Below are 16223 nucleotides of genomic sequence, written 5' to 3' on the forward strand. Positions count from 1 at the left end.
ATTTACTGTTCTATCCCCGAGGACATTACCAGAATGTTGATTCTCTTTTTGCTGATATTGTCTCCACTACTGAATAAAAACTACACTTCCTGGAATGTGGTCTGGTGTCTACCTCTTGGTGACTCTGGAAATAGAGGAAATGCCTGCTCAGCCAAGACAAATTATATTATAAGACAAGTCACCACTGCGTTAGGGTCAGTATTATTTAAAAAATGAAAAAATTTAACTATTCTGATCCTTTTGAAAGGGCTTTTCACCACCAATATTTATGGCATATCCACAGAATATGCCATAAGGATCTCATACTTGGAGTTATCACCTGGATCTGCTGCCATCTGCTGGCCGGAATTTGTATGCTGCACGCTTCGTTCGTTGTTAAATAAAGTTTTATCTCTGGGCGTGGTTTTAGCAGCCTTGGGCCTGGTCACTTCCTGTAGCCTTTTTCAGTGCTGCATCCTTTGTGACTGGAGACACACACCTTGGCTTGTGAAGGCATCAGTTTTTGACCAGCAGTAGCCTCAGCAGTTAGCTTCAGAAAAGACATCCACATGACAGCATCTACTGCATTCCTGTATTACATCACTGTATGTCACTGCTCTGGATCAAATAAACCCACGTTTGATTGCATCCTCATGTCTACGTCTGGATCCATCTAACCTGAGCTCCTGCCGGTCCGGTCTGCTCCACTGCTTGGATACGAAGGTAGGACAGTCACAAAGCCATTATCAGTTACACCTTCATTCGCCTTCATGTGGGGACAGAACAGTCAAAAACTGCCTTAAAGCCTTATACCCAGTCAATATCCGTCTGAATGTCCAATGCCGGCTACAGGTTCCCTCAGAGCCCAGTGCCACACTCAGGAACCTCCCCTGCAACAGACCCACTCCCAGCAAATCTGCCCGGCAACAGTGCACGTCCCATAAGCCTAAGGGGAAGCACGGCGTGTCCGCAGTAGATATACTCTCGCCTGGAAGTCCTCCACTACTCGCCAAGCCACTTTCTACATCCTATATTAACCCTCGCTCGCATGATATAAGAACTGTTCACGCACGCGGGGCCTCCCTCAAACCAAAACCCCGCAATTCACTCAAAACACCTTGGGAAACTCATCGGGGTGCCTCATCTGAGCCGCACTGCAATTTTCAACCCCCAATTCAAAAGTTCATTTTCTTAAAGAGACAGCGCACCTTAAATCAAAATGGCCGAAAAGGACCTTGTACAGTTCCCCAGTGATGAAACAAAGCAAATGCAACCTGATACTGATCATTATGAAGAGCTGGAGGTAGAACCCACACTTCCAGCAGACCAAGTCACGCGACCAAGGCGCTCTCTCAAACCAACTATAAAGATCACGGAAAATTATCACACCAGGAAAGATGAGCTATGTGACAACCTGGAAGAGCTATGGGAACGAGTTTCCTCCCTCATATCAGGACTTAAGTCCTCCTCAGGCGATGCCACCAGCTTACAAGTTGCCGTCGGGCGGCTGAACGCAGCCCATGAAAGATACAAGAGACTGTCCACAAGGTATTTAACCTTTCTAAAAGACTCTAATATTGAAGAAGCCCCGTCAGAATTGTGCAAGGCAGAATCAATAGACAGACAAAGAGACGCCATGGTGCTGGACGCTAAAGATAAAGTGGAACTCCGCATCTCTCATTTGCAAGAAACTAGATCACACAGATCGCATTCATCCAAACATTCCTCACGGTCCTACAGATCATCATGCTCTAGAAGCTCCAACCTGAGCGACAGATTACTAGAGGCCCGCATAAATGCAGAGCAATCCAAAGTGAGGCGTTCCTTCACCGAAAAAGAAGTCCTTGCGAGGGCAGAAGCACAGACGGCGGCCAAGAGGGCTGAAGCGGAGGCAGTAGCCAAGAGGGCAGAAGCAGAGGCGGTGGCCAAGAGGGCAGAAGCGGAAGCCAAGAGGGCAGAAGCGGAGGCAGAAGCCAAGAGGGCAGAAGCAGAGGCTCGAATAAAGATCCTTGAATCAGAGAGGGAAGAGGAAATAGCATTAGCAAAGGTAAGACTACTTGAGCAAGCATTGAGCCAAGGCTTTGATTCAGTCTGCTTGCCACCAGAGGAGATAGACGATCCAGTTGATCGCACCAGCAACTATGTACTGAAACAGTTATCTGCACCACCCCCAGTGTGCAGTACTGTCCAAGCCAACAACACTGAAACCTTTAAGTCAGCTCTACCTGCAGTGGCAGCGATACCCACAGCACCCGAGCAATCCAATAACAGTCGCCCAGACGCACCCTCTCAAGGACAGTTATTACAGCAAGATGGCTACCAGGTGTTTCCTGGCCTACCTCCACAGCTCAAGCAGCAGTCATCAGAATCTACAGAGGCTAGACCACAGCTCAACCCTGCAGCAACATCATTCTACCCGGAAGCATCTCACCCTTTCACGCCATGCAGCCTATACGCCCCAGGGGCATCACAAGTTGTCATGGCAACAAGCAGTGAGAAATCAGATATGTCTGAGTTTGCCAGGTTTATGGTGAGCAGAGAGCTAATTAACACCAGTCTCTCAAAATTTGATGACCGTGCGGAGAGCTACAGAGCCTGGAAGGCAACCTTCAAAGATGCCATCGCCAACCTCAACCTAACCGCAGAGCAGGAGCTCGACCTCTTGATCAAATGGCTGGGCCCAGGCTCCACAAATCGCATCAAGAGCCTTAGAACTGTCTATGTGGGACAAGCAGAAGCAGGTCTCGCTGCAGCCTGGCAGAGACTCGAACGCACCTTTGGCAGTGCAGAAGCAATAGAGAAGGCACTATTCAGGAGACTGCAGAACGTCCCCAAGATCAGTCTCAAGGATGTCCACAAGCTTCAGGATTTAAGTGATTTGCTCATGGAACTGGAGCTCGCCAAAAGAGACCCTCGTCTGTCCGGGCTGTGCTACCTGGATACAGCCCATGGGGTGAACCCAATTGTCGTGAAGTTACCATACAGCCTGCAAGAGAAGTGGGCGGCATCAGTCTCAAGGTACAAAAGAGTGCATGACGTCACTTTTCCCCCATTTATTCATTTCTGCAGATTCATCGATGAACAGTCCCAGATGAGGAATGACCCCAGCCTCGACTTCCTGGAGTTCAATACTACAGCTTCAGCGACACCATCATCAAGGTATGAAAGTATTGTGCATAAACACAGAGACTTTAAGAGCAGCGTGAATGTTAGAAAGACTAACCTACCATCATCTGCAGTACCCACTGGTAGACAGTACACTACCTCATCAGGAGACAAGGCCTTCAATCGTGAATGTCCCATTCATAAAAAACCACACTCGCTGAACAAATGCAGAGGGTTTAGATCCAAAACCATACAGGAGCGCAAGAAAGTCCTCACCGAGCTTGGGGTATGCTTCAGGTGCTGCGCTTCATTGGAGCACATGGCTAAGGACTGTAAATCCATTATCAAGTGTGAGGAGTGTCATAGTGAAAGACATGCCTCAGCTATGCACCCAACTCCACTCACAAGGGATTCACCGGCTGCTGTCACCACCAGTCCTGCTCAAAGTCATGGCGGGGAGCCCCAGAACCACGCTAACACAGCCACTGCTGTTTCCTGCTCATGCTTGGACGTATGTGGGGAGGGCCAGAGTGAGAAATGTTGTGCCCGCATATGCCTAATCAAGGTCTACCCGGAGGGGCTACCAGAAAAGGCAGTGAAAATGTATGCCATCATTGACGACCAAAGCAACCGTTCCCTAGCAGGACCTAAATTCTTTGAAGCCTTTGGAATAAAGGGACCGTCAGAACCCTACATCTTAAACACCTGCTCGGGTCGCATAGAGACTAGCGGCAGGAGGGCACAAGGATTCATCGCTTGTTCCGTCAGTGGAAATACGGAAATACCTCTACCGACGCTGATCGAATGCGATCAAATACCCAACCATAGGGATGAAATTCCTACCCCGGAAGCTGCATTTCACCATCCACACCTAAGGCACCTAGCCAACGTTATCCCACCTATGGACAACAACGCCGAGATTCTACTCCTGCTTGGCCGAGACAATCTAAGGGTACACAAGGTGCGTCAACAGTGTAATGGTCCCGACTATGCACCATATGCCCAGAGACTGGACTTGGGATGGGTAGTCATAGGAAATGTATGCTTCGATCAACCAAAAATCCGCTCATTCAAAACGTACGTGCGTGGAGATGGACGCACAACTTGCATTAAGCCTTGCCCTCATCACTATGAGGTGAAAGAGAAGCCTCCAGACCTCATACAACCACCTGACGACATTCCTCCCTTTGCTGACAACTTGGGAAGATTAGTCTTTCACACAAGCAAGGACGATGATAAAGTAGCTTTGTCAGTAGAGGACAGAGAATTTATCAAGATAATGGACAATGAGTTCCTTAAAGACGAAACCAATCACTGGGTTTCTCCATTACCCTTCCGAGCTACCAGGGTGAGACTCCCGAACAATAGGGAACAAGCTCTGTCTAGATTTAACTCTCTTCAGCGTACCATGAACAGTAAGCCTGAGATGAGAGAACACATCGTTGCCTTTATCGACAAAATATTCCGCAACAACCATGCAGAACCAGCTCCTTCCTTAGGGAAGAATGACGAGTGCTGGTACTTGCCTTCATTTGGAGTGTATCACCCACGGAAACCTAATCAAATTAGGGTTGTTTTCGACTCAAGTGCCAAACATCAAGGTGTATCTCTTAATGATGTCCTTCTCACAGGTCCTAATCTGACGAATAACCTAGTTGGAGTGCTGATGAGGTTCAGAAAAGAGCTCGTTGCCATCACCGCTGACATTGAACAGATGTTCCACTGTTTCGTAGTCAGAGAGGACCACCGGAATTTCCTCAGGTTTCTGTGGTACAAGAATAATGACACCAACGCAGAGATGGCAGAATATCGTATGAGGGTACACGTATTTGGAAACAGCCCTTCACCTGCCGTGGCAACTTACGGCCTTCGGCGAACTGCATTAGAGGGAGAATCCGAGTACGGTAAAGACGCCAGAGACTTTGTAGAAAAGGACTTCTACGTAGACGATGGACTCAAATCACTACCGACTGAAGAAGCGGCTATCGATCTGCTCAAAAGGACTCAAAGTATGTTGTACCAAGCTAAACTTAGACTACACAAAATTGCTTCAAACAGCCTGGCCGTTATGAAGGCCTTCGAATCAGGCGATCATGCACCAGGATTCAAGGACATTAACTTGGGACTGGACAGTCCACCTGTGCAGAGGAGCTTGGGCCTCAGATGGGATCTCTCGGCTGACTCCTTCGGTTTTCAGATAAGTTGTGCAGACAAGCCATTCACAAAGCGAGGCGTCCTATCAGTGGTAAACAGCCTATTTGATCCGCTGGGATTTGTAGCGCCCATTACCATACAAGGTAAATCTCTACTGAGACAGTTTTCTGAAACAGTCAAGGATTGGGATACCCCACTTCCCTCCGAGAAAGAGCAAAAATGGGAAGCCTGGAAGCGATCTTTGTGTGCCTTGGATGAGATCCACATCCCGAGATGCTATATTAAAACTTCACTTTCCTCTAGCATAAAGAAAGAACTCCACGTGTTCTCGGATGCCTCCACGGAGGCCATCGCAGCAGTTGCCTATCTGAAGGTGACAGAACCCAACAACCAAAATCACGTTGGATTCGTCTTTGGTAAGGCTAAGTTAGCCCCCAAGCCTGATCATACTATTCCCAGACTGGAACTCTGTGGGACTGTGTTGGCAGTGGAGATTGCGGATTTCGTACAACAAGAACTGGGTGTCGACATTGCCGAAGTCCAGTATTACACCGACAGTAAGGTCGTTTTAGGTTACATCCACAATCGGACCAAGCGATTTTATGTGTACGTTAGTAACCGCATAGAGAGAATCAGGAGGTCCTCCAAACCTGAACAATGGCACTACGTACCATCCGAACTTAATCCAGCAGATCACGCCACTAGGCCTATGTCTATAGGTTCCTTTATTAACTCTACTTGGCTTACAGGTCCAGAGTTTCTGCTTGAAGAGGCGGACGAATGTGTACAGGAAGTTTTCAGCATCCAGGATCCGGATAATGATCCAGAAATCCGCGCTGAAGTTAGTGTACTAGTCACTGGAACAAAGCAGACCGCCAGCTTCGGTTGTCAGCGCTTTGAGCGTTTCTCCAGCTGGATGAGACTCGTCAGAACTATTGCAAGGTTAGTGCACATTGCAAGATGTTATCATAATACTCACCAAGATAAAGATTGTCATGGTTGGCATGCCTGTCATAAACCCTTCTCTGCTGAGAACATCTCTCATAGTGAGTACCTCATAATACGTCACGTCCAGCAAGAAAATTTCAACATAGAATGGAAGTGCTTGCACAACAAACAGCAGATTCCTTTAAAAAGCCCTCTCGCCAACTTAAATCCAGTTATCAACAGTTTTGGCTTACTAAGAGTTGGTGGTCGTTTGAATCAAGCCCACCTGGGAATTGCAGAACAAAATCCTCTCATCATTCCCAGCAAACATCATATCACCGTCTTGCTAATCCGACACTACCACGAAAGGGCCGAACACCAAGGCAGGCAAATTACTGAGGGCAAAATACGGTCTGCTGGCCTTTGGATTATAGGTATGAAAAAACGTGTGGCCCAAGTACTGCATGAATGTGTGCACTGTCGTAAAGCAAGAGGAAAACAACTACACCAACAAATGGCCGACTTGCCTGCGGATAGACTATGCACAGAGCCGCCTTTCACCTATGTTGGCCTAGATGTCTTTGGGCCATGGATGGTGTCCGCACGCAGGACCCGCGGCGGTCACGCAAACAGTAAGCGTTGGGCTGTACTATTTACTTGCATGAGTGTGCGAGCAGTTCACATAGAGGTGATAGAATCTATGGACGCATCCAGCCTTATCAATGCCTTAAGACGGTTCTTCGCAATCAGAGGACCAGTTAAACAATTGAGGTCTGACCAGGGAAGCAACTTCATCGGAGCTTGTAGAGAACTTAACATCGACACCAAGTCCATTCAAGATCAGTTGGCGGAAAAAGGTTGCACCTGGATTTTCAATCCTCCTCATAGTTCCCACATGGGAGGCTCCTGGGAGAGAATGATCGGCATCTCACGCAACATCTTAAATTCTATGCTGATGGATGTAAATTCGTCAAGACTCACACATGAGACTCTAGTCACCCTTCTCGCTGAAGTTTCAGCCATTATCAACTCAAGACCCCTTGTGCCAGTGTCTATGGATCCTGAAACACCAGCCATACTGACTCCGGCTATTCTACTTACCCAAAAAACTGAGAGTACGCTAATACCTAGTGGAGAATTTACTCATGCCAACATCTATCAAAAACACTGGAAACGTGTACAATACCTAGCAGATTACTTCTGGAACAGGTGGCGAAAAGAGTACCTCAGTGTTCTTCAAGGAAGAAGAAAATGGCAACACAACAAACCAAACTTGAAGGAAGGAGACCTTGTATTGATGAAAGAGCAACAAACCGAAAGGATTGACTGGCCTATCGGACTAATTTCAAAGGTTTTCCCTAGCAAGGATGGCAAGGTCAGAAAGGTGGAGTTGAAGATCTTCAGGAAAGGCGAGCTTAAAACGTTCTCAAGACCAATCAACGAACTCATTTTAATATTGCCCATCGAGAACGTCCCTGATGGGTGAACAGGACTGTATCTAGCTTCGCAGATCTTCTCCATTCCAAGTTGGAAAACAGGACTAATCTATGTTTGCATTCTAACATGTTTTTCTTTTATAGGTTGTTTATATTTTATGGACATTTGTCATAGTGAAATCCCCTAAGTGAATTTCAGACGGGGAGTGTGCTGTTCCTTTCATATTGAATTTCTGCACTGTATTATTTCTTGTTTTACCTATGTTGTTTAAGTCTATTGTTCTCTGCTGCCATCTGCTGGCCGGAATTTGTATGCTGCACGCTTCGTTCGTTGTTAAATAAAGTTTTATCTCTGGGCGTGGTTTTAGCAGCCTTGGGCCTGGTCACTTCCTGTAGCCTTTTTCAGTGCTGCATCCTTTGTGACTGGAGACACACACCTTGGCTTGTGAAGGCATCAGTTTTTGACCAGCAGTAGCCTCAGCAGTTAGCTTCAGAAAAGACATCCACATGACAGCATCTACTGCATTCCTGTATTACATCACTGTATGTCACTGCTCTGGATCAAATAAACCCACGTTTGATTGCATCCTCATGTCTACGTCTGGATCCATCTAACCTGAGCTCCTGCCGGTCCGGTCTGCTCCACTGCTTGGATACGAAGGTAGGACAGTCACAAAGCCATTATCAGTTACACCTTCATTCGCCTTCATGTGGGGACAGAACACCCCACCAACTAATAATGTTCACTCTATACCACACATTTGAAAAAATATAGTAGTTTGAGTTGACATCTTCCAGCTCTTAGCTCACCAGGACCAAAAGGGCATAAAGGATAGAGTAACTTCACAATGCTCCTGCTTTTAATGCTTCATCCCATGGGCAAAGCTTCCTGGAAAGATTTACTTTTACTATTATGCAGCACATTCCTGGAAGGCCGCTGCTTCTGTTCTGTCACCTGTGACAATGGAAGGAATGGATAAGGGTTCCATACCTGTGGGATCAGGATGCTGCACTTAGAGGCAGGCAGACAGGAGTACAGCTGGGTGGATCAGTCTCACAGGGGATCAGCTGCTTCCTCCTTGGTGGCCACATGACTGCCTAGCCCTATAGTGTCTACCTGTCACTAAGATGATTGGTGGAGCAGCAATGTGCTGCTAAATCAATCAGATTAACATTTAGTGCTGCATTGCAAAGGAAAGGGGTAAGAGCCTGGACAGAGGGCGGCTTTGGATGTAGTGTTCTTGGATTTTGCAAAGGCTTTTGATACTGTCCCTCATAGACATTTAATAGGTAAAATAAGGTCTATAGGTTTAGAAAGTATAGTCTGTAATTGGATTGAAAACTGTCTGAAGGACCGTGTCCAGGGAGTTGTGGTCAATGATTTCTATTCAGAATGGTCCCGGGTTATAAGTGGTGTACCCCAAGGTTCAGTGCTGGGTCCTGCATTATCTAATTTATTTATTAATGATATTAATAATGAAATTAATAGCACCATTTCCATTTTTGAAGATGACACTAAGCTATGTAGTACTGTGCAGTCTTTGGAAGATGTCCATAAACTACAAGCTGAATTGGACACTCTGGGTGAATGGGCATCAACTTGGCAAATGAGGTTCAATGTGGATAAATGTAAAGTTATGCATTTAGGTGGTAATAATCTACGTGCATCATATGTCCTAGGGGATGTAACACTGGGAGGGTCTCTTGTAGAGAAAGTTTTTGATGTCCTTGTAGATCATAGATTAAATAACAGCATACAATGTCAATCAACTGCTTTTAAGGCCACCAGGATATTGTCATGCATTAAACGAGGCATGGACTTGCAGGACACGGGTGTAATATTACTAATTTATAAAGCTTTTCTGTGGCCTCATCTGGAATATGCAGTTCAGTTCTGGGCACCAGTCCATAGAAAGGACGCTCTGGAGCTGGAGAGAGTAAAGAGGAGAGCGACTAAACTGATAAGGGGCATGGAGGGTCTTGTAATTTATTTAGTCTTGAGAAGAGACGTCTAAAGGGGGACATAAATACCCTATACAAAAATATAAATGGCTCGTACAAACAATATTCTGAAAAGCTGTTCCATGTAAAATACCAAGACAAGGGGCACTGACTCTGACTGGAGAAGATAAAGTTCAGCCTCCAGAGGCATCAAGAATTTTTCACTGTGAGAACTGTGAATGAGTGCAATAGTCTAACTCACGACGTGGTCACAGCAGGAACAGTGGACAGTTTTAAAAAGGGCCTAGATAAATTCTTGAAAGTAAGTTACATTAATGCTTATGAAAATGTGCAGAAATCTGGGTCTCCTTTCCATTTCTAAAATTTTTTGGACTTATGTTTTTTTCAACCGTATTTACTATGTAACTAAAAAGAATCACTACTCTCTCTCCTCATCCTCTGCCAGGACCTCCACTGCAGGAAGGAAAGTCATGCCATGGTTGTAGCGTGCAGTGGCAGTCCATTGTTTAAACCCCTGGCAACATGGATGCCCAGAAGGCAGGAATGTAAAAAAATTAAAGATTAAAAAAAAAATGTCCTCTGTGGTGGCGCCACCTTCAGACCGCTACCCTAGGCTAGTGTCCTTTAGTGCCTAATTGGAAATACGCCCCTGTCTCTCTCCATGCAGAAGGGGAGGAAGCAAGACAAACTCAATAGAAAGTAAATCTTGCTTCTGACTACTGCAGTGAGGAGGGAGAACGCACTATGGAAGTGTTTCTCTCTACCCATCAGTGGGGGATCTCAGTCACCAATCAAAACCTTTGATACAGTTTGTCTCTATGACATATCAGAAGTTTCCTGAACACTCTTTAAAGTGACATGAACACTTAACACTGAACACTTTACTCTTTAAAGTGACATGCTATATGTAGATACCTTACAATGATTACAATCAGTCATTTTCTTATGAACATAACTTTTGGGCCAGTTAATGCAGTACAGATTTGTATGTATGGGGGATGTCAGGTCTTTGAAGATCACCCCATAGCCGATGAGTCCCTGCTGTTTCACACAGAAGACATCCGTTAGCAGTGTCTGTTATCGGAAGCAACTCCCATTACTGACAGTTAATCCCTCAGATACTATAGTCCAGTGATGGCTAACCTCCGGCACTCCAGCTGTGGTAAAACTACGACTCCCATCATGCTCCATTTATTTCTATGGAATTCTGAGCACAGCCAAGCAAGTATGCATCTTGAGAGTTGTAGTTTTAACACAGCTGGAGTGCCGGAGGTTAGCCATCACAGCTATAGTCCTTTGCAAGCGTGGCATTTGAGTAGAGGCTCCCTTCGACGATCAAACATCCACCTGTAAGAAGACTACCAAAGCTGTTCTGTTAACATGGCAGCCTGGGAACTTCCAAAGGCTCCCAGATCAGCCATAGAAAATGTCCTATTAAGACTTGTCTTATGCTGATGGTCTTAAGGTCGATCATCAAAATCAGATGGATTTCAGGGAGGCAGCACTCCAAGCATAGAATTATGTGCACAGTTGTGGCTATGACTTTTTCTATATACATATAAAACTGTAATTGAATGATTCAGGAGTAAAAGTATCTGGAGAACATAATAATCTCTGAGGCCTAGTGTACCTCTACCTTTAGCAAGCCATATGGAGAAACTGGCTGGCTTCCAGGGCTGTTCTTACAAAAGAAAGATTTGTTAAATTGTACGTACCGGTACTTGGGCTTGACGTTGGAGTCGTCTCTGGAGTTTCTTCAGTTGTACACTCTGTGGTGGTGACTACTGTTGGTAAAGTTGTGGTCACACTAGTTGTAGTGGGGCTTGTGGTTGTGCTCTTTGTTGTAGTCACGCCGGGTGTTGGAGTTGTAGACTCTGTGTGTTTAGAAGCAAAGTCTTAACAATAAGTGGGGTGACACTGAACATTATTAAAGGGTTTTCTGGAACTTAAATATTAATAATTTATTGTCATCAATATTTGATGGGTTCCAGGCATGGCAAATAAGTGCTGCAGTGCTACAAGTGGATGTTCTATCTACATGTATATAAAAAAACAGTGTTCACAAGGAGAACAAGCCCCATCTTCCAGGAGCGGCAGAGTAGCTCCATTTTAATTTTATCTATGATGACACCTATGCTATATGTACATTACTGAATGTACAACAATGTTTTACTTTATGAGCAACTCCTATATATATATATATATATATATATATGATGACTGCTTCAAGTAATATGAGGCAATGGAAAGATATATTAAACCGCCTAAAAGAAAAACTATTTGATGTCTACAGCGACCACTCACATCACAGCTTTTATTTTGTACTTGACTTTTGAAAAATAAAAACTGTGCTGTGATGGGTTTCTGTGGGCAACAGACAGCTTTTCATGTAGATGATTATTATAAATCATTTATGTGTGACGTTGAAAACAATGCATACACACTTACTGCAGAACATACTGACTAGGAAAGATTTAGAGGGAGATTTATCAAAACTGGAGCACAGGAAAATTGACTTATCCAAAGCAACCGATCAATATTACATTTTTCAGAGCTACTTTGGAAAATGAAAGGATCAATCTTACAGGTTGCTATTTTGGAAACATATTAATTTTTTTGTGAATATTGTAAATAAACTTTACCTGAGGTTGTAGTCGTAGTAGTGGTGGTTGGTGATGTACAGAAATCAGCTAGAGGTCGGCAGCAGTACACACTGATCTCATAGTTGTAGCACACAGGCATGAACCCTGTTTGATCTTTGTTGTAACAGATGAGGCCAGTGGAGACATCACAGGTCAATGTCTGTCCCAGCTGGTCTAGTGTCATATCTGGGAATTTCTGTGCTCTGCAGGAAATGTCCTCTGGTCTCATATCACCCTCACACACTTCTAATCCAGCATTTGTGATGTTCTTATAGGTCTCAAAATCTCCTCCATTGGGTTCATATTTTGGGTAACTCACATCAAACCATGGTGACCACTTGCAATCAGGATCACAGTTAGGAGTTGCTAGATAAAACAGAAATAAAACATATAACATTTATCAAGTAGACTCACTTTAATATAAGCCCTAGGGGACAAATTTGACTACTATTATACATTGCAACTGCTTTTGGCGAAATGATTTTGTTTATAATACGTTGTAAGTAAAATCGTATTGGCATTGGCAACCAAGGGTTGCCGCAAGTGGCAAGGATGGCTCGTACACCCAGCCTCAGAGTTTAGTCTTTACAGTGTGTTGGCTACTTGTCAGAGTGAACACAAATCTAGCTGTCCTGCTGTGCAGAATGGATTGCAAATACCTACAGAAATCAGAACATATTTTTATTGTCAATAAATATTATGATAAATATAAAACAGATATCCACAGTATATGTTCCTTATAGTAGAGACAAACAGTAACACACTTGTCACACATTAGTGGTTTCAAATGTAGTAGTCTTAGTATTCATTTAAAATGTTAATATTTGAACATCTAAAATAAGTTCTCAATGTATTTGTAATAAAGATTCACTTTTCTTTATTAATTTAATGTTAAAGTTAACAAAGATTTAAGAAGGCACTTTTGTGTATATGTTTATTTTATTTTACTGCAATTTATTCTGATACACGCATCATCAATTATATTTGAAATGTAGATTATGTGTTCTCACCTCATGTGATATGAAGTAATATTACGTGTGAAACATTCATTTTTCTGTATGTTATATTGAAATTTCTTTGAAAATTCTAATAAAAATTATTTTGTTCTAAAATAATAGAAAAAATTAAATGGAAAGCAATGTATATTGTAGTGTACAGGTGTTTAACTGTACTGATATAAAAAGCCACTGTGCTCTATATGTGTTCCCATTTCAAATATTAATTGCAAATTCACAGGAAATATGCATTGAATGCATGAAAGGTCATAGGTAGACAGACTCAAAAACACCTGTGATAGAAAAGTCAACCCAGAAATAACGTGTTGGCGTAGTATATTATATTTTTGACACCTGTTCTATGATGGACAAGTTCAGTCTCTGCAAGTGTGATGAACTGCACTCTACCTTGCAACTATTTTAAAAATAATAGTTTTTTGTGCGTGTCTTTGCATACCTGATCCTAATTTGATATGTTATTATAATATACCTCTTATACTTACTCAACATAGAGACTTCTATAACCACTTCTTATTATTTGATAAAAATATGTGTTCTAGATATGGTTTATACTGTAATGCAATCAATGCGCATATTCCACATCTCTTTATGAAGTATCCCCCTTTCTGAATTGTCTTTTTTGCTTTTTGCTTGTTTGCCTATGTTAAGTAATGTAGCTTTTTTGCAGGGGTTTGTCTGTTTACCAATTCTATTTAGAGTCTGATTGGACAGGGTTTAAAACAGAAACATTTGGGCATTCATATTTTTAGGGCTCAGTAGTCACATGGTGTTTGTGACATATCACTACTGGGGCAATTGATTGGTTAGCAGTGCCACCAATAGTCAGATGTATAAATAATGGGCTGGCAGATACAGGAGCCGCCAGGGACAGGAACCTCATCACTGGAATGGGGACACTGTGAATAAAAGCCTTTTGCTAAGTTTTTATTTATTTTTTGTTTTGAACCATGTCTAGCCAGTCCTCAAATTCAATTTAATCTCAATCTCTTTTAAAATTTATATCAAGCATTTTTATATAATAATATTTTATAATGTTTCTCACCTGAAGTTGTAGTGAACTTTGTAGTGGTAGAAATAAATCTAATACTAATTAAATCAATATGCACTAAAGATATTTTGGGGGTCATATTTCAAACTGGTGTAAAGTAGAACTGGCTTAGTTGCCCATAGCAACCGATCAGATTCCTCCTTTCATTTTCCAAAGGAGCTGTCCAAAATGAAAGGTTGAATCTGATTGGTTGCCATGGGCAACTAAGTCAGTTCTACTTTATACCAGTTTAATAAATGACCACCTTTGTTTCTAGTTTAATTCTTACTTGAAAATGTTGTCACTGATGTAGTTGTTGCAGTCGTAGTGGTTGATGTTGGAGGTTCTGGAGTACTCGTGATGACAGAAGTAGTTGTAGTCTCAGAGGTGGTGGTTGCTGGTGATGTAGTTGTCATCTCAGAGGTGGTGGTTGTTGATGATGTAGTTGTAGTTTCAGAGGTGGTGGTTGTTGGTGATGTAGTTGTTGTCCACTCAGAGGTGGTGGTTGTTGGTGATGGAGTTGTAGTCTCAGAGGTGGTGGTTGTTGGTGATGTAGTTGTCCACTCAGAGCTGTGGGTTGTTGGTGAATTAGTTGAAGTTGCTGTAGTTGTGGTTGATGATGTAGTTGTCGTCTCAGAGGTGGTGGTTGTTGGTGATGTAGTTGTCCACTCAGAGGTGGTGGTTGTTGGTGATGGAGTTGTAGTCTCAGAGGTGGTGGTTGTTGGTGATGTAGTTGTCCACTCAGAGCTGTGGGTTGTTGGTGAATTAGTTGAAGTTGCTGTAGTTGTGGTTGTTGGTGATGTAGTTGTAGTCTCAGAGGTGGTGGTTGTTGGTGATGTGGTTGTCCACTCAGAGGTGGTGGTTGTTGGTGAAGTAGTTGTAGTTGCTGTAGTTGTGGTTGTTGGTGATATAGTTGTAGTCTCAGAGGTGGTGGTTGTTGGTGATGTAGTTGTCCACTCAGAGCTGTGGGTTGTTGGTGAATTAGTTGAAGTTGCTGTAGTTGTGGTTGTTGGTGATGTAGTTGTCGTCTCAGAGGTGGTGGTTGTTGGTGATGTAGTTGTCCACTCAGAGGTGGTGGTTGTTGGTGAAGTAGTTGAAGTTGCTGTAGTTGTGGTTGTTGGTGATGTAGTTGTAGTCTCAGCGGTGGTGGTTGTTGGTGATGTAGTTGTCCACTCAGAAGTGGTGGTTGTTGGTGATGTAGTTGTTGTAGTTGTAGTAGTTGTATAGGGTGTAGTTGGGCAATTATCAGGTAAAGGTTGGCAGCAGTACACACTGATCTCATAGTTGTAGCACACAGGCTTGTATCCTATAAGATCGTTATTGTTACAGATGAGCCCAATGGAGACATCACAGGTCACCATCTGTCCCAGCTGGTGTAATGGCTTATCTGGGTATTTCGTTGCTCTGCAAGAAATGTTCTCTGGTTTGATATCACCCTCACACACTTCAAATCCAGCATTCTTGATGTTCTCATATGTCTCAAAATCTCCTCCATTGGGTTCATATTTAGGAGTACTCACATCAAACCATTGTGACCACTTGCAAACAGGATCACAGTTAGGAGTTGCTAGATAAAACAGAAATAAAATGTATAGCATTTATCAAGTAGACTCACTTTAATATAAGCTCTAGGGGACAAATTTGACTACTATTATACATTGCAACTGCTATTGGCCACATAATTTTGTTTTGAATACATAGCAAGCAAAATCGTGTTGGCATTAGCAACCAAGGGTTGCCACTTCTGGCAACCACGGCTCGTACACCCAGCCTCAGAGTTTAGTCTTTACAGTGTGTTGGCTACTTGTAAGAATGAACACAAATATAGTAGGCCTTCATTCTCAGGGTTCTTTTTCCCTTGTTTTTTTCACAGACAATTACAATGCTGAATTTTTTCAACAACTAGATTACTATTTGGTAAGTGATATTGCAGTTCCTGAATCCAAAAGTGAGTGTACATTAGGGTACGAACACA

The 16223-nt window shown here is 43.3% G+C and overlaps 1 protein-coding gene across 1 annotated transcript in view; it reads right to left on the reverse strand.

Moving 5' to 3' along the window:
* Positions 1-16223, reverse strand: part of LOC120980024 (mucin-2-like) — a 112518-nt gene that overhangs the window by 37157 nt on the left and 59138 nt on the right. Inside the window, exons 39-41 of the mRNA XM_040408889.1 lie at positions 14538-15815; positions 12206-12571; positions 11279-11458 (exon numbers count right to left, since the gene is read on the reverse strand). Coding sequence (XP_040264823.1) covers positions 11279-11458; positions 12206-12571; positions 14538-15815 — 1824 coding nt within the window. The remainder of the gene's footprint in view (positions 1-11278; positions 11459-12205; positions 12572-14537; positions 15816-16223) is intronic.

This window comes from Bufo bufo, chromosome 10 (assembly GCF_905171765.1).
Source record: "Bufo bufo chromosome 10, aBufBuf1.1, whole genome shotgun sequence".
Taxonomy (NCBI): Eukaryota; Metazoa; Chordata; class Amphibia; order Anura; family Bufonidae; genus Bufo; species Bufo bufo.